The sequence below is a fragment of the Patella vulgata genome, chromosome 4 (assembly GCF_932274485.2).
Source record: "Patella vulgata chromosome 4, xgPatVulg1.2, whole genome shotgun sequence".
NCBI lineage: Eukaryota > Metazoa > Mollusca > Gastropoda > Patellidae > Patella > Patella vulgata.
In genome coordinates, this window is record NC_065882.2 from 86353876 (window position 1) to 86381366 (window position 27491).

The window sequence follows — 27491 nt, forward strand, 5'->3', positions numbered from 1 at the left end:
TGCTTGCGCTTAGGGGTCTATAGCAGTAGGAAGAAACCGGGGGACCCGAAGAAAACCCACGAGGTTGGACAGGCAACCCTACTCCTTGTCACGTACAACCGGGAAATCGAAACCACGCCAGTTGACTCAATGACAGGCCTTATGATACAGCGCGGCGTGCTAACCATTCGGCCATCCAACCCCCAGAGAGTGAGAGAGAGAGAGAGAGAGAGAGAGTCAATGTGTACAAAGGACCTCAGATATTCGTCCAATACAAACGACTATACGTTGTCCCATAGACGAGGAAACTTGATTGTATAGAAAATGCACATTTATACAACAGACCCATGTAAACAATGTCACACCCGCTGAGCTGTATGTAAATAATGAATATTTTAACTGTAAAACACAAACATGAGAAGTTAAACATGACCTGGGTATTTTAATAGGACGGAGGGCCTGACAAGGACAGCTGGCTAGTCGTTCGAATGGGACGAAAAAACCGAGGTCCCGTGTACACATTGGCATGCACGTAAAAGATCCCTTGACAGTTGGAATTTGATATAAGAGTAGGTCGAAGTGCCGCTGTCCGGGCAAAATTGCCCTCATAGCACACTGTATGGTGTATGCCCGTCTTTATTAGCCCAGTTTAGAGTAGAACAGTAGGACGTTAAACCCCATTTCATTTCATTTCATCTGTGTTCAGAAGAAAAACCAACTTTATTGTATAACCGATGTTTTTACAAGGTGTATATATGAATAATAAACAGTACAGGAAACAAACCAACACAGTTCTAGGTACACAGAGATATAAACTTACACTAACTAACAACCTGCTAAACATACACACAGAAAGAAGAATATATCCCTTGTGTCTAATTATATATCAAACATCAACTTTCAGTGAATTCAGATCGGAGCAGAGAAATAGGACGTTAAACCCCATTTCATTTTATCTCAATGAATTATACGCTTACCACCATTTTAAAATACTGATGCAGAATAAAAATATAGAAAATTAAAATTCTTTTGTATACCAACAATTTATGTCAGTGTAGGTTTATATCGCTGCATTCCATGGTAAGTTTATACCTTTGTAAGTTTATATCATGGTAAGTTTATATCGCTGTTTAACTATTGTTATGTTTATTTGTTTCAGTTTATTATCCCCATAAAAAAAAGAACTGTTCGGTTTAATTAATTAATAAATTTTATAAACTGAATGATTTACAACAATTTAAAATACTGATGATGAATAAAAATATAGAAATTTTAAAATTTTTAGGAGTTTTTGTATACAATTCGTTCATGTCTTTGTAAAGTTGTGTGTTTTTGTAAGGTTTTTTTATGCAATAAAGTTTCTTCTTCCTCTTCATATATTCTTGTACTTTTTTTATGTAATACAATTTCTTCTTCTACAAAAGTTTCTAATCATTTTAATAGTTTTTTTTTCATTCATCATTAATATGATATAGTTACCATAGCTACTGTATTATTATTTTATAATAATAACTTTATATAAAGTTGACACGTTAAGGTACAAGATCACTTCTGCTTCACATAACGCGGTTTAATGTACATTGTTAAGCCGAAGCTAGCGAATGGATATTGTCCCTGGATTCAAGATGGCGGAATTTGGTGAAAGGTCAGGTCAAATTCCACCTGTTATAAACATGTCAAGTACTGTAACCATTCACACGTTCCTTTAACAATATGGTGGTTGGCAACCATTAAATTTGGGGTGCCTTGAAACCGTTCTCACTATGATAACAGGCTTATCTTTGCCTTCTGGCCTTCTTACAATATGTAAGTGTGCTACTGTAGCAGTCGTCAAATGGCCTGCATGAAATGAAATAAAATGGAGTTTAACGTTCTACTGTTCTACATACGCCATACAGTGTGCAATGAGAGAAATTTTTACCCGAGCAGTATCACTATGGCCTGCTCTTATATCAAATTACAACTGCCAAGGGATCTTTTACGTGCACGCCAATGTGTACACGGGACCTCGGTTTTTGTCCCATCCGAACGACTAGACAGCTGTCCCTTTCAGGGCCTGCGTCCTGCATCACTGACAAGTGGAACCCTCGTCGGAAATTCCCGAGGAACTTTCTCGACCAATGCAGGGATCGAATACCCGACCCCCAGGCTAGCGAGCCAGCGTTTTACCAACTTAGCCACCGTGGCTCCACTATCAGGGGAAAACCCTTTTCCACATTAACCACCTTGACTCTCGTGTGAGTATTAAGCCTATAAACATTAGATATTACACAGTGGCTTTATTTGACCGATCTTCACAAAGAAATGTTGTTTTTTTTAAACTTAATCCCATATAGCTTAAATCACTTTAAACCAATCGAAATAAACGAAATGATTAGATTATATTCTGCATAGAATGATCTAAAATAACACCACTGCAGGAAACATGTTTAAAAACCGTTAAACATACATTATACAAGAGCTAAATCTGCCTATTTCAGGTCTTTCTTTAGGCCTGTAATGTTATCTAAATTATTAATTAGACATTTATTAACCTATCTAGACCATAATCAACTTTCGATGTCATCGCTAGACTACGATATTTATATGATTAGGTTCCGATTTGCTGTTCGACTTCCATTCATGATTTTATCGTGAAATGGATAATCGAGACTATGTTATTTTTTATCGTACCGACTTGAGTAATGATGATGAGGGTAGGTCGAAAATTCAATCGCTAAAATTTCGGTTCATAGTGGATCAAATTGACTGAAATGTTTAGCAAATTGCCTTTACATTATGTAGTTTTTAACTATTATAGTGAGAACTGCTAGCTCTTTATCTATTCTCATATAATGACCCTTTAATAAGATTAGAAAATTATTAGAGAAATAATTACAATAGGGTTTATGTCCCTATTGTAAGTCCACCCCTATTGTTATTAAATAAACGTCAAGTATGTTCTCTGAAAAATCTTTCGTCTGGGGATTTTTATCATATTTTCCATAAGTTAATCCTACTGATAGCATATTTAAAATCCTTTATCACACTTAGACACATTTATTAGATTACAGTGGGGTAACTTTATCTGATATGCACACGGAATCAAAATGATCCAATTCATCAGAAGAAAGATTTTATCAGAGAACATACTTCACATTTATTTAAAAAACATTTATAACTCTAAATTCAACTTCACAAAAACCGAACTCCGTTTCAATGGCATTTAGTGATTGAACTTGATTGAAATGTACGGGAATAAATAGCTGTTCATGGTGTTTCTTTTAGTCTTAGGCAAATAACCATCGACACGATAATAACACTCCGCGAATCAACTAGACCCATCTCTACAAAACATTTTCAATCTATACCTAACATTTTCACCATCTGTATTCATTTGAAAATAGCGAAGAGATCGCTGTAGTCTTCACGAATCTACTTCAGATCAACTGTGTTCCCTTTTTATTAAAATGATGAAACAATTCATTGTGTATGTGGTAATTTTACCCGTTAGAACCACACGAGTTATCCCCCTTGAACCAAACATGATGATCCATATTTCCAACTATTTCCACCCGCATTTTAAGCCATAATTTAAGAATCGTACAGCCAATATGTTTAACTTTTAGCTAATAGATCAATAATTTAAAATTGATTATTTAGAATATTAGAAAAAGACGGCGCGAATTCATAAATGTGAGTGCACGTAAAAGATTCCTTGGCAGTTGGAATTCGATACAAGAGTTGGTCGTAGCGCCGCTTTCCGGGCAAAATCGGGTATTACCGACTTAATTAACCCAGAGGGCGCAGAGCAGTAGGACGTTAAACTCCATTCTATTGGGAACGAACACCAAACTGGTTGATGAACATTTTAATACGGTACCTAAATCGACGATTTAGTCAAACACAAAAAGTGTACATCGAAATGAAATGAAACGGGTTTTAACGTCCTACTGTTCTGTTCTGCCCCCACTGGGCTAATGAAGACGGGCATATGCCATACAGTGTGCTATGGGGGAAATTCCGCCAGCCAACCAGCAATGGATCTTTTACGTGCACGTCTATGTGTACAGGGTACCACGTATTTTTGTCCCACCCTAACGACTAGACAGCTGTCCTTGTCAAGCCCTCCGTCCTGCACCATTGACAAGGGGAAACCAAGACGGAAAACCCGATGAACTTTCTCGGCCCAACCCCGGGAGCGAATAATTGTGAGAAAAATGGAGGTGTATCATTGACGTTCCTTCTGTAATGTGTTCAAGCTGTGTTTAGTTGTACATTAAAGATACATTATGGGAGATTAGTTAAAAACTAGATAATGTAAAGGGAATTTGCTGAAAATTTCAGTCAAATTGATCCACTCTGAACCGAGATTTTCGACCTAGCCTCGATCATCATTACTAAAGTCCGCATGATAAAAAACACAATCTCGATTATCCATTTCATGATTAAATTATGAATGGAAGTCGAACAGGAAATCGGAACCTAATCCAATAAACATCGCAGACTAGCGATTCCATCGAGAGTTGATTGTGGTCTGGATAAGTTATAGATTTCAGGCCTAAAGAAAGACCTGCAATTGGCAGATTTAGCTCTTGCATAATGTATGTTTAATATGATTAATACAATGACGTCATTATTAATGTGACGTCATAATGTATATGAATGTGTCAAATTATAAGCGCGTGTGGTATAAATATGAATAATGCACTGTGCGGGACGCGGAGCAGTCATCGTAAATCATAAAATTAAGCATCTAAATCATTCAGTTTGATTTATGTCCGAAAATCAAGAGTTGTTCCCCTTGTACCGTTGTCACAGAGGCGTGGTGAAGGTTGATTTTGTCTCAGGAATGAAATCCCATTGGGGACACGAACACCTAAGATTTATATCGTTTAACCCTTGTCGGTTCACGTGGGGTCTCCGTGGACCCATGCACATGTTTTAGAGTGTTTTGTAACAACTACTGGGTACAACTTTCTGAAATTTAGTGACTTTGTTTCCAATACATTTTTACACGTAGCAAAGAGATCGTTATTCATATGCTTCCCACATGCAGAGTTATGTCACATGCAAATCAGGCCCAACGCTTGAAGGGAACAAGGGGTCCAACCGGACCCCTTACTTATAATTCACAGTATAGTGATTTTGCTAATGTGTTTGCTGCCTGAAACCATATTGCTTATGCAAGCGTATTCCCTCTTTTAGCATCTGCATGTTACAAATACCAAAAATTAAATGATGAATTCCAAATATTGAATGGTTTTAATGTATCAAGTTTGAATTGCCATTTAACCTCTTTATCACATAGTACACAAAGTAGCATTTTGGTGAGAGTTATTAAATCTTTTCCATATGCCACTAAAATGTTTTTGGGTAATAATTTAGTTGTTTTTCAGATGTCAAATATGAATGCAAATAAAAACCAAACTGCTGCCTTTTAATTCAAATATATCTGTACGTATGGACCCCATGGTACCTGCTATGTGATTCTCACAACGTGAACCCACAGGGGTTAAGGTCTCAGAGACATTTTGAACTTTCTAGAACGATTTGGAGCATATCTGAGACATGTACTCGATCTGTTCAGGATCCCCCCCCCCCCCAACCTCCCCTTGAACGTTTTTGTTTTTTAAAGGTGTAAATACAATTATATTAGTAACATTATTTAATAGTAATAATTATTTCAAACACATACAATTGGCAGTAATAATTTAAACATGAAATTGACGCAAAGTTAGACTTGAACGTGTTTGTTCGTTGGCATGACGTGGTTGTAGCACGCTTCTGACTCTTCCATTTGACAAACGATCTATTTTTGATTTTGCGCACTTGACTTTGAAATCTAAAGTGAATAGTTATGGCTGGATACCCGATCAAATTGTGTGTGATCAGTGACATCGATCACGGCAAGTCAACAATTTGACCCACAATGGGCCAGACCGATGATTGGACAAGTGTCAGAAGTGTACCAAAAAAAATAAATGAAATTGGGGTTTAACGTCCAACTGTTCTGCTCCAACTGGGCTAATGAAGACTGACATACGCCACACAGTGTAGTATGAGGGACCTTTTTGCCCGGAGATCGGCGCGGCGGTCGACTCATATCGAATTCCAACTGTTAAGGGTTCTTTTACGTGCACCCCAATATGTATATAGGACCTCAGTTTTTTGTGCCATCCGAATGACTATACGTTGTCCATTGTCAGTCCCTCCGTCCTACACCACTGACAGTATCAAAAAATAACCCGGGACCTCCTTACAACAAGTGCGGGGGGGGGGGGCGCACAGCACACAAACAAACCTGCAACAGGTTATTCTTCCAGGGTAGGTTTTTTTCCATAAGAAAACATGATATAAGGTTTTTCTTTTTGGAATTCTGGGATATTCTCATCTTGCGTACATGTAAACAGACGGTTTATAAGCAAGATAAAGTCCTCGACTTCGGTTATGCTGGGGAAGAAAGACTTCAGAAAAAAACCTCGACAGAAAAACCTCGGCCTACCGGCCTCGGTTTTTCTTTTTCTCGGGTTATTTTCTTCAGTCATTATTTCTCCAGCATAACCTCAGTCTCGTGCTTTATCCTACACAGACAACACGTGAAGGGAATACACTAATAGACGTAAACTCTCTCTCTCTCTCTCTCTCTCTTTCTCTCTTTCTGGTTTATTCTAGAGAATAGAAGAAGGAGAAAGTGGGCGTGTATTAGATAGAAAGACAACACGTGTATAGAATTAACTAATTATCTCACCTGTCTACTGTCTGTTTCCTACCACAATCTCAACATTCCAACATTAATGTATCTGACATAGGATGACTCTTGCCACTTACCTTTAGATAAAACTCTTCTCTTTTATAATTACCCTCATGGTTTCTCTTCTTTTATTTTCCTTGCTGTAAATATCAACTTGTTAGTCTCATAACTACCCACACAGCGTTGTTTCTTCTTGTCCGTGGGGCGAGGTGGAGGGCTGGCAAGGAACAGTACCTGGTCGTTCGGATGGGATGTACGCAAACTGTTGGCATTCGACGAAGTGTAGACGCTGCCAGGGCAAAATTTCTCTCATACCACATATCATGATCACATATGATAGATCTTTCGCCGTCGGTGCTCCGAAGTTATGGAATTCAATATCAAACGAAACCAAAAGCGCAAATTCTATTAAAGGTTTTAAAAAGTATCTCAAAACCGAACTTTTTAATCAAATATACAACTGAATGAATACGGTTCTAGCTGTGTTTGTGTCAGACTTTTACCATGTGTACTAAATAATGTTCTCCGTTTTTTTGTTTATGTCTGTTTTTATGGATTAATGTGTTGTGATTGTTGTAATTTTATATTAGTTGTATTTACGTAAAGCGCCCGAGAGCAGCTCGATGGGTTGAATTGATGGCGCTATATAAATCAATTATTATTATTATAATTATTATTATCATGGCGTAATACATGATGGCCTTCTTTATTATCCTTTTCAGTGCAGACATTTTGCATTCACTCTTCTCTTCCTCTTTTGTGGACAGTTTGTGTCGGCCGTTTGCGAATGGAGCTGGGTGAAATTTCACAGCGACATTCTTTTGAAATTTCCCAAGGCATTAACGGCGATGATTAAGGCCCTGGGCCGAGAAACCGACCCATTTCGAACATTAGCTTTAAATCCCTATTTCTCAACCGTTCACGACCGCAAACCACGGCGGCGACGTGAAGTTAGCTTGTTGTTCGTTGTTCGGTAATATAATAAAGGCACTGTTAGAGAGATTATGCCGGTTAATCTCGGTTAAAGACTCATCTTTTCAAAATTCACCACAAGAATTGACAAAAAACTTAGAGCCAGCATATATGTGCTATGAGCACATTTTGTGGATTTGGCGCTATATAAATGGACATATCACTATCATTATTAAAAGGTGACAAAAAAAAATATTTAAATATCATATCCAAAATTTAAATGATTTAATAAAAAAGGAGTTCACCTTTCACAATACCGTGGACTTATTTACGCCCCCCTCCCTCAAATAAAAAAGAACAAAACAAAACAAACGCCCTTGTCGTTGATTAGTCGGTTTGATGTTCTAGACGGAGTCGAACGTTGTTAAATTTGACAGTACCGTTACAAAGTTACTATATTTAAATTAGAACTATCAGTTCCAATATAAGAAGAAACTGTAGATGTGAAACTGTAGAAATGAGTGAAGAATGATATAAATACATACTGTGATAGATGTAACTGTTCTAGCCATAATTTAAACACGTATTGTATTACAAGATATAAATACTACCGTCATTTCTAGTTAGACTTTAACCTAATGAATTAACTTACTGTGATGAACAAGTTTTAACAACATCTACTGGTTCTATCTACCTTTACAGCAGATGTTCGTTTTAACATGTGATTTGCTTTGTACTCTTAAAGGAGTTAAATCGCTAATATTTAAGACCTAGAAATTTACACAAATGGATCGCAACGCATATAATAAAATAATATGAATGTATATAAACTGGTTAACATTCAATCGTTCCTGTTTTTACTGTATATTCAAATCAGTTAGGTTCGGTCGATACGCCAGAAGTCTCAATCGAATGGCGATCTCTAGCGTCTGGTTATTCCAGTCTACACCGATAGTATATATTGCGCATGCCCTCCAAACAAGAATATGTCGTCACCGTTTGACATGACTTGTGGAATATTTCTAGCCTGATTCGTCAAGTCCCTTGTTACAAATGGCGATGAAACGCATTATGGTACACGATTTCTCTACCAATGGTAAAATGTTTATGTTGTCTTTTCATGGTAAGATACCAGCATCAATGTTGATTTAAATAGATAAATAATTCGTGTTTTCAATGTTTGAGACTGTGGATGATATTGAGATAGAGACTTAGCTACTTTAAGGCTAAATGAAAAGAAATTGAAATAGGGTTTGGTTAACAAATGGGGGGTGGTTCTGCACCAACCTGCCTATTAAAAACGGAGATTGGGGAAAGGAATGGGATGTAACGTTCCATGAACACAATAGTACGGTCATTTGAGACTATAAGTTGAATATTTATCTTTCTATGTGTGCTAGATAAGCGAATTTAGCCTGGACACTGGCGGTTCTGTCCATTTTCATAGAATTCCAAATGTGAAGGGCTGTACATAGGTAGGCCTCGCTTTTTCGTTCTATCAGAAAGATTGGACATTATATTGTACTTGTAACCCCGCAGGAGTTTCTACTAGCTCCAACTAGAAAAATATCGGTAATCCTCTTGGCACATCCAGGGGGGTTGGGTGGCCGAATGGTTAACGCGTGCACGTTGCATCATAAGATCTGTCATTGAGTCAAGTGTTGTGGTTTCGATGATTCCCCGCTTGTACGTGACAAGGAGTAGGGTCATCTGTCCACGATATCATCCCATTGCTAAAGACACCTACACTGTAAAACATATCCATTTTTATGTGGCCGAATTCCGTAGTTTAACACTTTTTTTCTGTTAATCGATGGCTTTTTTGGGGAGAATTTGTGTTAAAAGTGTGAATTATTTCTTAAAATTACGTGGTTTTATGTATTTCTCTGGAATGTTCAGTATTAAAGAGGGAATTTCCGTGACATTTAGGGATAAAATGTTTTATTCCCTTCTATAATGGACTTAATTCTGTTATTTTACGTCATAAACGGTATAATGACGAGGAATTTACGGATTATTTCTGTTTGCAAATACAACGATAAGTAATAGTATACATATATAATCATTACTAATGATTATCATGTTGTAGTATTCATTTCAATTTATTAACCATAATATGTAGAATTATATTTTGTAAACGTTGGTATATTACATGTCATGTATATCTAATTGCCATTATTTATAAGATCTATAAAGTTTATTGTTATTCATCATACGGTAATCAGATTGTAAGAATTTTCATAAATGTATAAATTGTATTATCTGGTTATCAAGCATGTTTTTCTGCGATATCACCTCAGTGGAAGAAGCGGACGTTAAATAAAGCTATTTCACACACTCGTATAAAGTCAATGGTTAATTCAATGAGATTTATATCACTATCATACGCAGGAAACAAAAATTAGCAGTACTTTTTTTTCTGTATTTGAAAATGGAATTTAAGTTAATTGAAGGAATGTCTGTAAATTACAGGAAAAATAAATATTACGGATAAAATTTTCCTGATAATTTTTGTTTCCGGAATTTTTTACGGTTTTTCGCGGATTTTTTTTGTTTTTGTTACAGTGTATAGTCGTTCGGATGGGACGAAAATCCTAGGCCCCGTGTACACATTGGCGTGCACGTAAAAGAACCCTAAACAGTTGGAATTCGAATAAGAGTAGGCCATAACGCCTCTGCCCGGACACAAGTTCACCTCATAGCACACTGCATGGCGTATGCCCGTCTTCATTAGCCCAATCGTAACAGAACATTTCATTTCATTTCATAGCACACTGTTCTGGCGTATGCCCGTTCTCCTTATCCCAGTCGGAGCAGAAACATAGACATTTAAATTTTATTTCTTTTGAGATTTACGAGGTAATTTCTCAAATGAAACATAACTCGTTCAGCCAACATGTCATGATGGGTTGTTCAAGGATCAAGGGAAGTTATTGGTTGACATCGGACACCATAGTAAACTTATCTAGAAACCGACCTGGCTGAATAAAGGTGATGGTGTAAATATCGCTAGGGGCTAAAACACTAGTCACAGTCCTTCAACCCCTAATCCCCTTTAATCCCCTAGTATCATCTCACACTTCATATATTGTTCATTTATCTAGATCAAGGGCATTAAAAGATAATAAATAAAGGTAAGAAAATGACCATGTATCATGTTTTATTGAGCCGTCTTAGCCAGGTTTAAACGTACACCATATTGTTATAGAAGACCATGACAGACAGACAGTCAGTCAATGGGGTTTATCGTCCGCGTCCACCTAGGGTGAAATCACAGTCAAATGACAGATAGCTAGCTTGTAGACTAGTTAAATTCACAGGAATGTTTTTTTATTTATATACTTTTATACAATCTAACCTATATTACTAGATAAATTTATCAAAACCTGGAATTGATTAATGAGAGATAGAGAGAGAAATCTGTCTTAGTTCAAAACCAATACCGAGATAACCGGCTGTGTCGACTCACTATGACTAAACCCAAAATGAAACTAAAACTAGTAAACAGACCAACTTCCGTCTAATTTTGCCTATCACTAATCAATATAACAAATCCGATAACACATTTGAATCCCTCGTAAATTGCACTATTGTCAAAATATAAGTAAAAAAATGGTCCAATTCCGTTCAGTATTGGGGGGGGGGAGTCGAATGGTTAGCGCGTGTGTGTTGTATCATAAGGTCTGCTATTGTGTCAAATGGTGTGGTGTCGATTCCCTGGTGGTACGTGACAAGAAGTAGGGTCGCCTGTCCAGCCTCGTGGGTTTTCTCCAGGTTCTACGGGTTCCTTCAACTGCTAAAGACCCCTACGCTCACGCGAATTATTGAAATAAAATTAAAGAATATGTTAGTCCCGAAATGACCTAGTTTGTGTCGAGTGGACGTTAAACCCCATTTCTCTCTCTATCCGTCCGTTCAGTATTTACAAAGATAGGTTGAATTGAAGTCAACATTCGGCACCCACAGCAGACGAAATATAGAATATAATCAACACCAGCCAATGCTTCCTACAATAATTTACACTGAAATCTTTTCATGGGCCTCTTTATAACCAGGTTGAATTATCTACCCTTGATAGTTTGATTTCGTTTTTTAATTAAATGTTATAAAATTAACTTGAGTAAGATTTAGCAGAGATTAAACTGTAAAAAATTAATATTATCAGAAAATTACAACTGACGATAAACAACCTTTAACAACGTTGAACACCTTAACCCTCAGACCTAAGAATTTACTCAAAATTGTTTGCCTTATTTTAACTAAAATATAGCCCTTTATAAAACTATTATTTGGGAATAAATCATAGAAAAGCGTTAATTTCGTGTAATCGATATTCACGAGTACTGAACACCAGGATAGGTGTAATTGTGGCCGCTAATAGATCGGGAGCCCTGAAGATGTACGGTACATTGCTGTGCGATTTTCATGTGGTACACTTTTTAGCTAATCTAGACTAGTTGGGGGGCATGGCATTTTGGGCGTGGAATACCACACCCACCACCAGAAAACCGGCAGACTTACATTCTGATGATACCAGATATACATACATTGATACCATATAGGAGAAAATTGGTACACTTTTCATCTAGGTTAACCCCCTGAGCTCCCGCTCTACTAGAGGGTGTTTGGGATGAGCTACCCCCTCTACAAGCGTTTTATTGCATTTACACCAACAGGTTTAATTATTTTAGGGAAACATTCCTCCGAATAAGGTGTCAATTTTACACCGTATCTTACGTTACAAAATATTATTTGTGTACACAAATTTGAGGTTTTTTTTTTGTAAAATATGGCGTTTAATTAGACTAATAACACGACTATAACTCATTTTAAAGTGTTTATTCATAACGAGTAAAGTGTAGATTATTTTAGCTTGTACACACTTAAAGACGTGTAAATGTTCCAAAATATTACAAAGTACAATATCTTAATTAATAATTCTTTATTCAGGTGAGGTGCATAATTGAATAAACCACATTATTCAGCTAAGTTGTAAGGATATGTGTACTGATTTTTCCTCATGATTTGTATTCATTGTAAATTGATGCAGATTGTCTAATTACCCAACAGCAGTTGGATTTGAAACAGTCTGATGGGTATTTGTCAATTTAATTTCGTTGTAAAATGAAGCGAAGTAGCCGGCGGTATGTAGTCTGGGTCGGGCTAAACGCCCTATACTAATTATCATAGAGGCCGATAGCCAATTTCAAGTTTTCTGTACTTAGAAGTCGTTGGTTAGAAATAAATATCCAACAAAACAAATTACACCCGCGTTGGTGTAATAATTAAAATGGAAGTGTAATTTACAAAGCATCCTTTAAGGGTAATGCTTAATCTACACCCACGGGTGTAAACTATTTAAGTGTAATATTACACTGTCTGAGTGCATCAGACAGGTTACACTGCTGGACGTGGCAACTAGTTTCCACCTGAAATGGTGTAATGTTCTACACTAGTTGGGTGTTATCGGTTTACACCACTAAAGGCTAGGAGTTACCTCTATTTAGGTGGCAGTTAGTTTCCATCCCAATTGGTGTAAACTACCTTATTATACTTAAACTTTTCGACTAAAATCGTCGATTTACGACTTAAAATGTCGGTCAACTAGCTTAGTGTTTGTTCTGTAAACAAACAGCATAAGTTTAGTATGGTAACCTCCCATTTAAACTAGCCATATTGATATGTAGACCGGAGTCCATCAAAACAATGAAAAACAAAATGAAAGTAGAACTATATTTTAATCAGGTTTATAATGTACGTTCTGGCTATTTGAAGCCGGTATCTCTTTTTGTTGTTTTACTTTCACACGCACCTATCTTTACCTAGTAATATACAATTTTTAATTTTTAAGTAAATTCAGACATAGCTTGGTTTATATTCCTTTGAAATCTGTTATTTGACAGACCGCCCAAGGTATCAGGCGAAGACTAGACGTGACGTCATATTCATAATATTTTTACAATTTCTGCATCAACGGCTTCATCTTCCGGTGACCATTATCCGTTTATCCTTGAATGGTCCTTACACAAATCCCTGATTGCCCTGTCTTCGATAATGAAGTCCTACTATGGTCAAGCTTAATGATCTATAGTTTTCGAAGCACTCTAGCCAAGTTCCGGTCAAGCAACACCACAAAGCCTCCATAGTGTCGCCATTTTCTTGTAGCTGAAAGATCCGTTTGTTTTTGTTTATTAGCTAAATATCACGTGATCTTTAACATCATTTACATAAAAGAGAGCAATGACTTAAAAGTTTCATTAAAAGGACCCTCTGAATCCAGAGAGATTCGTCACGTTACTACAACAGTAAAGCCCGCTTTTAACAAATTAAGCAGCCATGAATCTGGAACAGTTGTGACCCACTAATGAATACCTCTTATAACAAGCTAAGCAGCCATTATACTTAGACAGTAGCGACGCACAGAATTCCGAGAGATGTGTCACCTACAGTTCAGCATGCTTATAACATATTAAGCAACCATTACGCTAAAACAGTGAATCCAAAGAGATGCACTGCGTTACTACAGCAGCGATACCCGCTTATAACAAATAAAGAAGACATTACGCTAAAAAAGTTACGTCCCGTATAGTTAAGTCCGCTTATAACAAATTAAGCAGTCTGGCGTGATGCGTCACGTTACTACAACAGTGAAGCCCGCATATATACATTTTAAAAGCTGCTATTATATCAAATTAGTTGTTACCCTTTATAACAGTTAAGCACGCTTATAACAAATTAACCAATCATTATCGAGACCCTTTATAACGCTTTTATTACATATTACTCTTTACACTATGTACAAATCAAAAATTATTAAAACATTTTACAATACGTTATTTCCCAATATTAAAATGTACACCTATATCTTTAATAACATCGTTTCTATATCGTATATATATATATTAATATCGTAGAATCATCGTTAATAGCCACTACGACATTGACACTAAAAGCACTCTAAAATTATTTAAAGCAAACCTTGTCTCTTCTGATAACATAACAAGAAAACAAACAAGAAAAGAAAATGGTTGCAATTCGTCCATTTTTAAAGTTATTTTGTCCATGTCTTTTGATTCACACATAAAGTTTGTGCCATGCTTGGATTTTGCCCCATATCTTGTCCAACAGACATTTTGAGTGAACCACAATAAACCTTTCAATTGCTCGTTACGCACTACTTTAGGCATATTTTATCGTTTTATTGTTACCGTGTCCACTCGTTCTCCGATTATGCAAATTGGTTAAATTGGTTGTTTTATACATTGCACTATTTCTTTGATGTATTCATACACAGGAAATGACGTTTTACACTCACGTGACTTTAAGTATGCTGTTGTATTTACACATGAGCAATAAGTTAGTCTGCTGGTAATGCTATGGGCGAGTATCTTATGAAAGTGTTCCCTTTGAACACCATGGTAACACTTTTTATATATTGCCGAAACGACGCTTCTGTCCTTTTCCAGAAATATTTACTAATCGTACCCGCGTTCACAAGTCCAGTTTGTTCAGTTACAGTAATGCAGCTCTTTCACGTTTGTACATTTTTTACACTCCACTCGGCAACACCAGTAAAATTTACAATCACAGTCGTCTTTTTCCTCTTTTACAAGTGTATAATAGCCCCGCCCACAGCACATTAATCTGCACCCATCCAAACCGTAGCTCGTTTTATTACACTGTCGACCCCGAGTTCCTAAGGATCCAAATTCCAAATTGTGTTCACAGAAATCCGGGGATTCTTGAAGATACACCAAGTCTTTTTTTGTCGGTCGTTTCTGTAGCCGAGACAGTCGTTTTAATCGCTTCTTTCTTTTGTCCATTTTCACCAGACTTGCTCCATCAAATCGGTTTTTCAAAGTAGTCCCAATCGCACGGAATGTTTTCATTTTACGCCAACAAATTTTGACAGAGCAGGAACCGGATACGCCATGACACTTACAGATTAGATCTAATTCCTCCTTCACCGTCTGAAAAATAAAAAAAAATTAGAAAACTTAAAAACTTGAAAGTTTACAACAACAATAACAGTCCAGTGTCAACATTTCCCTCGGACAACAAAACTACTTGCTGATTAAGGTAACGTTTTGAAATGAAAAGAAACGGGGTTTAACGTCCTACTGTTCTGCTTCGACTGGGATATTGAAGGTGGGTTATTGACATACAGCGGCGATACGATATTGTCTTATTTCGAATTCCAACTGCCTTGGGTTATTCTCACTTGTCACGGGATCTAGTATTTTCGTCCCATCCTAACGATTAGACAGTTTTTCCTTGCGAGATCCTCCGTCCCGACCCCTGTGTTAGTGTCACCACTGTGACAGTTCAGGTTCTAGAATAACATCGGGATAAAACCCCCGACCCCTGTGTTAGTGTCACCACTGTGATGTTCAGGTGCTAGAATAACATCGGGATAAAACCCCTGACCCCTGTGTTAGTGTCACCACTGTGACAGTTCAGGTGCTAGAATAACATCGGGATAAAACCCCCGACCCCTGTGTTAGGGGATCCGGTTGCTAGGATAACACAGGGATCATACGCGGGACCTCTGAGTTAGTGAACCACCGCCCGACACACTGAACCACTGTGACAGATCCGGGTGCTTGGCCAACACCGGGATCAAACCCCGGACCTCTGTGACGGGATCCGGTTCCTACGTTTAAGATCAAATTATCTAGTTCCCTACCTTTCGTCCGGCGCCATTATTCCATACATTCATTAAGCCATCGGCGTTCAACCTCATCTCTTTGGAATCGACAAAATCTTTGGAGAACTTAGAACCATATCGTATATTATCGGAACATCCTCCCCATTCAAAGCCTCCATCCGTCGTTATCTGTCTCACCTTGGTATCACAACCACAGTGCCCAAGGTCACCCTTAGCACATGCACGTGTAACACTGTACATGATACCAGCCGATAATATGGCGTAGATATACGACGTTTCTCGACTTTCTGAAAGTAAAGAAAATAAGAAATAATTATATATTTATCCCTGACATCAAATGTTTAACAATTTACCTCTTTTAATAACTTCAAGGTAGAAATTGGGCTTGATAGTCTTTGAAGTTAGATTACCCCCGTGACGTAGGAACCAACCTGACGTCATTTAGTCCAGGTTATCCAGTCTACTTAAAGCTTGACGTCTATACCAGGGGTTAAGTGTAGGTGTGTTTTTGCGCACCTCAAAGGACAATATTGGGGTCAGACATTATCACATGTGATAGAACTGGTTAAACACGTTCCAAATATAATTTTAACACAGTGATCATTGCTACGATAGATGGGTAATGACGATTTCAAGAAACGGAAGTGACGAAGGCAAAAGGATACCACGAGTTATCCTTCTATATAACTGATTGAAGTAACAAGCGATAACAGATACACCCCTCGTAACGATATTAATATGGGTTTTATGCCACGACATAAACTTGTTTCTCGCGCAGAATCAGTGACCATAATGCCCCTAGATGTTATCAAACTATTTAAATCCAATGAACTTATTAATATGGATGTCATGTGTTATTGTTTCCTAACCTGCCCCGGGGGAAAGATCTCAATCATGTTGTTAAAGTGTCAATATTCTATTATAAGCCATGTTTTAATATAATTATTGTATATAACAATATAAACAACGCCTACAGTCAGGTTGTGATATATAGACACAACAACTTTCAAATCATAAACAAGAACGTCCAAGTGTCATGCGAGTTGTAGTAACGGTCTGTAGGACCCTCACAAGCCACTGTGGCGCTCCAGGGCAAAAGTTTCAGTGACGCCCCCCCCCCCCCCCAAATCCCCTGTCTGCCTACTGTCCAGTGTCTGCGCTCAGTTGATTTTTCTTCTGATTTTAAAGAAATTTTAAAATACAATATTTTATACTTTTTTAAAAACATTTTATCTAAAATGTAAAATGTTTATGTTTATTTCACCTTCAACCCTCCATTTGATCAAAAACAATCTGTAATTCATAATCATAATTTCACCCTCTCTATTGGCTGAAATGTGAACTAGTTTACATAGGTTTAGGGGAAGCGGGGGCCGGTGGTTTGCTTTCTCAGCATCTAAGGAGTCTAGTCAATAAATATTCATTGCACGACAGTGGAAACCTAGCATTAGCGCGATTAGTACAATCACCTAGGACCTTAAATCCCAATTTCATTTTAGGTCCTTTCATTTCATTAAGGAGTGGGAGTCGAAATACGAAACGCTCCTTTCTTATTTAAAATAAATATATACTTGCATGGAATAACAATACGACAATAACAAAACACAAATACAAATGAAAAACATGGCGATATTTTGATAAACTGCTATAATAAAATACCTGGTGATATATTTGATCTAATAACATGAAATTAAACTAGTAATCTTACTATCCACAATATAGTCGTGTTAATTGAGAATTTCACTAAACATAAAAGAGCGAAGGGTGTAGGTTTATAAACCGGGTTTCTGTTAAAATATTATATTAAAGACGCGGTCGCTATAGTAATCTAATTTAACGACGAATAAAAAGCCTGTATTGTTAGAACTATCAGTAGCCTGAGATTATTATTGACAGAGACACGTGGTGTGTTTATTTCCAGTCTTTTATTCACTGACGATAGTTTTGGGCAGTGTTTAAGTTGCTGTATTAGATTCATAGCGGAATAGAACATCGCCATAAACTTCATTTCAACTTCCAGAATAGTCTATATACACGATGCGCTGAATACTCCACCAGAATTCCAATATTCTTGATATAAATAAAGCGAGTATCAACTAATGTAATACTGGAATTATGATATTCGGATCTTTATTTACATCACCCAGAATAATGTAATTGTCCTTAATGGCTATGATGAAATAAAATAATATTGAATCGTCGCTGAATATTCTGATGTTTCCATATTTTATCAGTAAGAGATTATTTTGATAGGGAGAAGCAAAGCGAACGCCTCTATCCTTTGTTCCGCGTAACTTGACTTTGCTGGAGACTCAAAGAACTTCTCAAATTAGAAAGTAAATTTCTATGTAGGCCTATGCCATTTCTTTCGCCAAAATGGCCAATCCTTATATTGCGTTTTTCGGAAAATATTCAATCTACGTAATCCACGGTAAAATGCACTTACAAATTGATTATTTAACATTTTAATTAAGGCCTATCAAAATATTTTACCCAACATTCATAGGCGGCGCTGACATTGTTATACCGTCTGCAGAGGAAGTCGAATGTTGGGCAATTTTCAGTCCATAACAACTTTGTAAATACTGAACGGAATGGAACCATTTTGTTTCTGATATTCTTTTAGAAATTCAACTTATGGTAATTTTCAGGGGACTCCTCTCTCTGTGGAACAATGATCAGTGGCATTAACTGCATGCTGCATCATCTCACTTAAAGCTACCTAACGTGGCTCATGTTTCACAGCACCAACAAGTCATGCTGTAATTCTCTCCAGAAGCCAAACAATAGGGTTAGATAGTGCGAGCAAACGATGATATTTTCTTCTTCGGCTAGAATTTCTTAAATCTAATATAAAGCATGAGATTTGAAACAGAGATAGAGACAAGACAGGGTTATTACTGGATGATAGGAAACAGATTACTTAGGATCGATAACTCTACTAGACTAACCGGTATTTAACATGTCGTCGATGATAAGCATTTATCATGATAAATATCAAGCTAGTGCGATCAACCCTGATACTGTCGAGAATCGCGAGGATCTTAATCTAATCATCCCATTAATATAATATTCGCTTACTTCAATAGACACCAGAACTTCAGCAAATAGAGAGAGAGGGAGAGATGGGGTTTAACGTGGTCATTTCGGGACTAATATATGGTTTAATTTTATTTCAATAATTCGCTTGCGCGTAGGGGTCTTTAGCAGTGCGAGGAAACCGGAGGACCCGGAGAAAACCCACGAGGTTGGACAGGCGACCCTACTCCTTGTCACGTACAACCGGGGATTCGAAACCACGCCAGTTGACTCAATGACAGGCTTTATGATACAGCGCGCACGTGCTTACCATTTGGCCATCCAACCCCCCTTAAGGAAATAAAATGGGGTTTCGCGTCCTTCTTTTCTGCACCAACTGGGATAATAAACATGGACATACGCAGTGTTGAAGCCGACGGCGGGAGAGAAGGGATTTTACCCGGACAACGCCCTATTCCTACTCTAGGAATTTTGGAATGTTTTCTGTTGCTATGGTCTAGAATTCCTGTTTTCCAACACTAAAGATACATGGTAGTTCGCACTATAATAATTAAAAACTAGATAATGTAGAGGGAATTTGAGCCATCCTGAACCGAGTATTTAGCGATTGAATTTTGAGTTTAGCCTCGATCATCATTACTAAAGTCGGTACGATAAAAAATATAGTCTCGATTGTCCAGCTTTTGATTTAATCAGAAGCACCAGACCGGGTTCTAATCCAGTAAATATCATAGGCTAGCGATGCCATCAATAGTTGATTGTGGTCTGTATACGTTAATTGATGTCTAATTAATAATTGAGATAACATTTCAGGCCGAAAGAAAGACCTACAATTGGCAGATTTAGTTCTTGCATAATGTATGTTTAACTATCACGACCATTTCAAAAGTAATTATTACTGCGCTGGTTTATTTTTATTTTTAAAATATGCATTATCATAAAGCGTCATTTAGATTATGCAAGCCGCAATAAATTTATCCTCATCGATCATATCTTTATTTGTTGAATATCCATTTATTAATTGAGAAATTGAAGTTAAAGTTATGGTACTTGCAATATTCTTTTAAAATATCCATTGTTGGATATTTAGATATTCGATCAATTAAAACTTGCAATAATGCCATTTGTTTATCTATTTACACTCTGATTAAAACACAGATCCTATTTCGTTTCGTATTTTATACCTTTGATGGCCTACACTACATCTAACCGGTTGTAGTTGAAGGATTAGCCAAGGAAACGGTCTGTTGCAGCGAGTTCTTGGCGTGCGATGTACGGAACTGTGGGTATCCTACCAGGAACATAAACGCTGATTTGTTAATCATATGTCTGACGTCATAGAGTCAAAAGCCACTCGTATGACCCCTGACGTGACGTCCCACTACAACTTGTCAGATCTTCAAGTAGTGTAGACCATCGAAAGTATAAAAAAACGAAACGAAATAAAGATCTGTATTTGAATCAAATTGTAGACCATAATAGAGTGTGTTTTAACCCCAAGCAAAGACTGTTTGTTATAAATTAACAACAATTGCTATTATAATGTATTTTATACGGGGATCTTTACCATTCACTTGTAAAATATCCTTTCAGATTGAATTAGAAAGCCTACGAGAAAATAAAACAAAATAAAATCTTTCACAAAATAATTTTATCTGTGTACTCGTTTCTGTTTTTTTACTGGAGAACAAGTCGCTTCTATTTCTTCCTGCTTTTATTTGTTAACAAGTGTAAAATATGAGTTTATTTTGGGAAACATGTTTTTTTTTCTTCTAAAATTGTTTCTAACAAAAGTTTCAAATTTCCAACAGGTGTTTTGAAACATGAAAAGGTAAAAAATGGTAAAAAAGTATTTCTACTGTTTTGCTCATGAAAATCTATTAACATTCTAAATCGCGCTAACTAAAGTATTTATGTATTTATTTATGTATTTTACAATATTGCTTAAAGCCATTGATTGTTTTTATTGATGTTTTTATTAAAGCTTTTGTCAATGATCACCATTCTATGATCTCCATCGGCATTGTACAGACAATATCTAATATGTCAAAAATATTGTTATATCGATATATTGTAATACGATCAACCGCTATACACTGTATCGATACATTTTTGCCGTATCGGTATGTTTTCTACTTTTATTTTATATTCAAATGTTAGCTAGACTGTTTATGACGGCTTCAAAATCAGTCATATTATTTAGGCTTTGCAATAAGTCTGCCAAGACAAGACCACACTGTACAAGTGAATCCGTGCAAAAATATAATTAAGAACACAAAATCAAAATATGAACGGTAGATAATATTCTGGCTTGGATTCGATTAGGTTAAAAAGGGGCCCATCAAAAGATCGTACCAACATTTATCGGTGGGGCTGGCTTGTTTAATGATTGAGGATGACGAATGATGTGACATTTTCGTTGTTTTATATCTATGTAACTATAAGTCTGTTGGAGATTTAATTTTCACAATATTGTAGTTTGCTAGGAGATTAAATAAAATCCCTCCAAACAACGATCATCGTCTCTAACTTTATCTAATTTTTTCAATATCAACTGTCTCCGTTATAAAATAATTTAATTTACACTATTGTGTGAAATATCAGGGTGATTATATTATAAATATATGCGTGCTAGGAAATAATTCACTTATTTTGCACTAATATGCGAAATCTACAAGATTAAATATTGCGGTTTCATTCGAATTTTTGTCATAATATTTTCAACTCCAAATCTCCAATGGATATAGACAATTGTGTTCAGCCATCGTTTATCCCAAATATTGTTATTATTTATTATGTATTATATTAAAAATTAATTTGCACCGAAATGCGAAATCTTGACAAATAAAACTGATTGACGCTTCGATCCAATACGTCTTTGTGAACCTACGCTTTACATCTGTTTGAAAGTTGGTAAACTTGGGTGGTGCCCCCAGGCAGATTTGATAAGTTCACAATGAAACACTTTCAACTATTATAATTCTTAAGAATATAAGTTTCACACCATCTTGTGGGTATAGCCTATCGCAAAAAATATTCTAATTTAATTTATTACAAAATACCGGACGTCTTTATTCGTTTTTATAAAGACAGAACACAGGAAAGCTAACGAAAGTAAAGTAGGTTTTCATTTCCATTAAATGCCTGATAATAAATTTAAGAAAAACAAACATGAAAGCATTATACGCATGACTGGTTTTAATTTTCTGGTTCTTTGATGGAAGTGAAATTAGTTTCGTACATTCCTCGCGCTGGATTAATCCACAGGCCAGTCATCTCGGTACTTGATGAACACAGCAATAATAACACGGGCAAAAGTTTAATAAATACAAATACTTGCTCCATACACTTAAAAGAGTTAATTTTGCAATGTTTGCCAAACTTCTTTGAGATAGACCAAACTATGTTCATATTGTTTATCCTCATAGCTCGATAAATGAAACGAACCAGGGTAGGATGGATGGTTTTATCGCTTCTGTTGACGAACCAGGGTAGGATGGATGGTTTTATCACTACTGTTGACTGCCAGAAAACGGCGATATGAAGGTTTGTAATATAAATTCCTTGTTTTAATCCAATAAAGGCATCGGTATAGGCTTTGATATAGCAAATGAAAATGAAATGAAATGGGGTTTAACGTCCTACTGTTCTGCTTCGACTGGGCTAATGAAGACGGGTATACGCCATACAGTTTAACGTCGGTCCAACCAATACTTGGATCATTTTTAGATAAACATAAAGTAGCCATTAATATTTATATGGATTTGTGTAGGAGAATATCACTACTACTTGTTATTTGGGGAATTCGTACAGTTAAAAAAATTTGTGTTGTTATTTGAACCCTTGGCACCACTTATTGTCTGCTGTTTTATGAAATTGTAAAACAAAATGTCTACTTACTTATTTTTAAAATCTGTCCAAAAACATTTGTTGTATTAAACGTTGAACAATTCCAGCGTCTGGTCTGAAATTGATACTGACACTCCTCGATTCCCATAGAAGCCCCCTCATGGATAACTTCTATAATTTTGTCTTCTAAACTACATAATTCCTGCTGTCTGGGAGCTAAGAAGGCTAAATTAGAACATTTCTTTCTGCCCGGTAAATGTTTGATTTCCTCTACTAGTGACTGATACGAACTGGACACACCCAAATACCTGAAAAACATTACACATTAAAAATATATTATACAACAGTAAACATATATTATACAACAGCTAAATCTGTCTATTGCAGGTCTTTCTTTAGGCCTGAAATGTTATATTAAACATACATTATGCAAGAGCTAAATCTGTCTGTTGCACGTCTTTCTTTAGGCCTGAAATGTTATCTAAATTATTAATTAGACATTTATTAACCTATCCAGACAATAATCAACTCTTTAGTGGATTATGAGCCGATTTATTGCATAACTTTCCTTCACGATTTAACGAATAAATGGATAATCGAGACTATGCTGTTTATCGTACTGACTTTAGTAATGATGATCAAGGCTAGCCGGAAATTTCAACCGCTTAGTTCTCGGTTCATAGTGGATCAATTTGAATGAAATTTTGAGCAAATTGCCTTTACATTATCTAGTTTTTAAATATTATAGTGAGAACTGCCAACTCGTTATCGAATCTCCCATAATGTATCTTTAATAATTAATTAGACATTTATTAACTTATCCAGGTCATAATCAACAAGTCCTATTAATAAGAAAACGAATTAATATAAGCCTTTGGCTTGTTTTTGAATCCTTACTTTTTTACAATGTATGTATACAATACCTATCTTATTTGAATAAATATTGTTTAAAACAAATCAACAAGTCGTATCCACCAGTTTGAAAGTTCGTAAAGACGAGAAGGTGAATTATTTTCAAGGAAAGCCACCTGGGAGAGTCTAGGAAACTGTCTATTATATTATAATATAAATGTTACAATTTGAAGGACAGAATGTAATTATCTATGTGTTTATCTATGTAGATTAGTTTTGTTTATTTTCCCAAGAACAAATTATATATCTATATATAAAATAAACAAACCATCACTCCAGTCAAATTATTTGGCGGTCATATTATTTGTTTGTGAAATGTATCATAATATTGATATTAATATAGCCGTAAACAAATTGTTTGACTGTAATATTGTTTTTTTGTTAAATGTATCATAATATTGATATTAATTTAGCTGTAAATAAAATTAACCCAAACCAACATTGTGTTATAATCATAAATAATGAAAATCTAAAGTAGGTTATAATTTATCTACGTTTTAAAAGATGATACATTAATATTGTAAAGAAATAGAAGTTTGACTCGGTACGCGGTCTGGCCTGATTCCTTGTGCATGCAAATAGTTCGACCATACCTGTGATTTGTCATGAAGTAGATTAGGGCCTTGGGGGGGGAGGAGGGGGGGGGGGGTATATTTTGATATATGATTTGAGACCCAATTGAAAACCTAGTCCCGATCTGTCTCTCTCTCTCAATCTCTGGCATCACTACTTCCGGTCACACGCAGTCATGTGTGCGCAATAACCACTGTTTGGATGAACATTACTAAGTACGATCCCCATTCTAACAGGCTTGTTCACAAGTAGGCCTATATTACCTGTGTATCGGGGAGCCGCAGTCGCTCGGGTTCGCTCGGTAATTTCTGGTATGGTTTCTCCTTGCCAGTGTAGACTAAAGTACACTCGTAGCACACTGTATGGCATATGGCCAGTCAGTGTATAAAACGTTGGACGTTAAACCATATTTCATTTTATTGTATATCTGTGTATTATTATAAAAAAAATGAGGTTTAATGTCCTACGGTTCTACTCCGAACTGGGCTAATGAAGACGGACATACGCCTTACAGTGTGCTATGAGGGAAAGTTTGCCCGGACAGCGACACTGCGGCCTACTCTTATATCGAATTCCAACTGTCAAGGGATCTTTTACGTGCACGCCAATGTGTACACGGGAACTCGGTTTTCCGTCCCATCCGAACGACTAGATAGCTGTCCTTGTCAGGCCCTCCGTCCTGCATCACTGACAAGAGGGAACCATGCCAGGAAATCTGGATGAACTTTCTCGGCCCAATGCAAGGATCGAACACCCGACCTCCAGACTAGCGAACAAGAGTGTGTATTATTATAATATGAATATGTACTATAATGTATAACGGTACATTAGATATAAGTAAGTGGGTATTAAACGCTACATTACATACAATAAACCCTTAAATAGGTATCAACCGACGACCAACACCTGCGTTTCAACAATTAACACCTTTCAGAACGTAGCTAATCGGATACATGTTGTCCTAGGTATTTATATCCGATTCATTGTCATCGAATTCGGGAAAAACGGTTTTACGGTTAATTTACGGTTAATTGCGGCTTAAGACACTTGTTCGTCTCCCCCGCTTCATTTAACAAATAGGTTTAAAATCACCAAATTCATAGAGCATGAAATAGTAATCCCTGAAGAGGTGTCTTCTCACAGGTCGGGTTAAGTCATTTATAACCTTGATTATTCAAGGCTTCAATATTTCTGATATTTAGTAACGGGTTTGATACTTTTCTTTTCTGGAAAATTTTTATTTTTAATAAAATGAAACGGGATTGAACGTCCTACTTTTCTGCACCAACTGTGTTAATCATGATGAGCATACGAAACACAGTGAGATGAGAGAAATTCCAACTGCCAAGGATTTCTTTTTCGTACATACAAACAAGTACACGGACGGGCCTTGGTTTTTCGTCCCATCCGAACGACTAGACGCCCTTCATTGTACCCCCCCCCCCCTCCAAATACACCGTAGACAAAGGAAAACCAGACAGAAAAATCCTGCTGAATCTTACCGGGAGAAAAATATTTTTAAACTTGATTGAACTACTTCAAACATTCCCTTTAAAGAGACACGTCGCCGAGAGAATTGGGTGTTTCCCCATAGGTCAAGTCTGTTCCCTAATTTCTATCAAAAATAAAATATTGTTTAGGAAAATATTAAAATGGGTTTTGAGAGAAATAATCGAATTAATGTCTATTTAAGTTTGTATCATACAACTTCAGATAACTTTATTATTATCTTTTTTTAAAAGATTGTTGTTGGTTTACTGACGTGTGAAGTTATGACAAGACTTTAATTTAGTCAACAGCGCCTCCTGGTGTTAATAATAATAGACGATAACGCCCCCTAGTGAGAAGATATAATATATTACTATAGACGTCGAGGGGTGACGGATAAATGGCCATCAACAACTGCTAGAAATGATAGACGAGTCGGAGAATCTGGAATGACGGGTTTATTTAACTTCAGTATTAAATCTTTCATTTCATTCATCTGTCGACATCGGACCTTCTCGGGTATCTCAGTAGGGTGGATGACACGGTCATTTAACGTGTATACAGGTAGGTGTAGAGAGTAATGTTACCTGTCTCCTACCTTTTCACACTTCTACCTGTGATGATATATTATAGGTAGACTAGACTTACTACACCCAGGTATATCACAGACTACAGTAAGATATCAACTGACAATCCACGTTTCACCATTTTATAATTTATTATTATTTTCTCCACTGGATCACCGAGTTTTGAGTCAGCCTACTTTGTTTGGATTTATTTTGTCTCGGACTACAGAGACGAGCATCTAGTCGTTCGGGAAGGACAAAAAGAGGGACTGGATCACCGAGATTTGAGATAGCCTACTTTGTTTGGGGTTATTTTTTTGTCTCCCGACTACAGAGAGTCTGGCAAGAACGAGCGTCTAGTCCTTCGGACGGGACCAAAGACCTAGGTCCCCTAAAAGACTTTTGAAACTTGAATGATGAGTAGGCGGAAACGCCTAAGTCCGGTCAAAATAAATAAATAAAACTCAGTTGGTCAGTTCCTATCTCAAAGATACTGTTTCCAAGAAAAGAAATAACAGGGCGAGATGGCGGAAGTGGCGACCAAGCTCCGTATGGTGGTACTAGTTCCACCGTGTAGAAATAAACATTCTCGCGTATGGACAGCCTCGTTTAATAAATGAATTGAATTAATTTTAATCCAGATATAATTGGCAATAAGGGGTAGATTAACACCGTCCATTAATTACATCGTGTGAACAACCCAAGTTTTACCAAATTTATTTAAAGATTAGTATCAAGCCCATCTCAAGATATTTGATTTGAAATCGTTACA

General features: G+C 36.6%; 1 protein-coding gene across 2 annotated transcripts in view; it reads right to left on the reverse strand.

The window, feature by feature from the left end:
• Nucleotides 1-14377: 14377 nt before the first annotated feature.
• LOC126817268 (protein Wnt-4) overlaps nucleotides 14378-27491 on the reverse strand; it is a 31149-nt gene continuing 18035 nt past the window's right edge. For both annotated transcript variants that reach the window (XM_050544085.2, XM_050544087.2), the window contains 3 exons: nucleotides 23232-23488; nucleotides 16311-16579; nucleotides 14378-15594 (listed from right to left, as the gene is read on the reverse strand). In XM_050544085.2, the coding sequence (XP_050400042.1) occupies nucleotides 15133-15594; nucleotides 16311-16579; nucleotides 23232-23488 (988 nt within the window). In that variant the 3' untranslated portion in view covers nucleotides 14378-15132. The remainder of the gene's footprint in view (nucleotides 15595-16310; nucleotides 16580-23231; nucleotides 23489-27491) is intronic.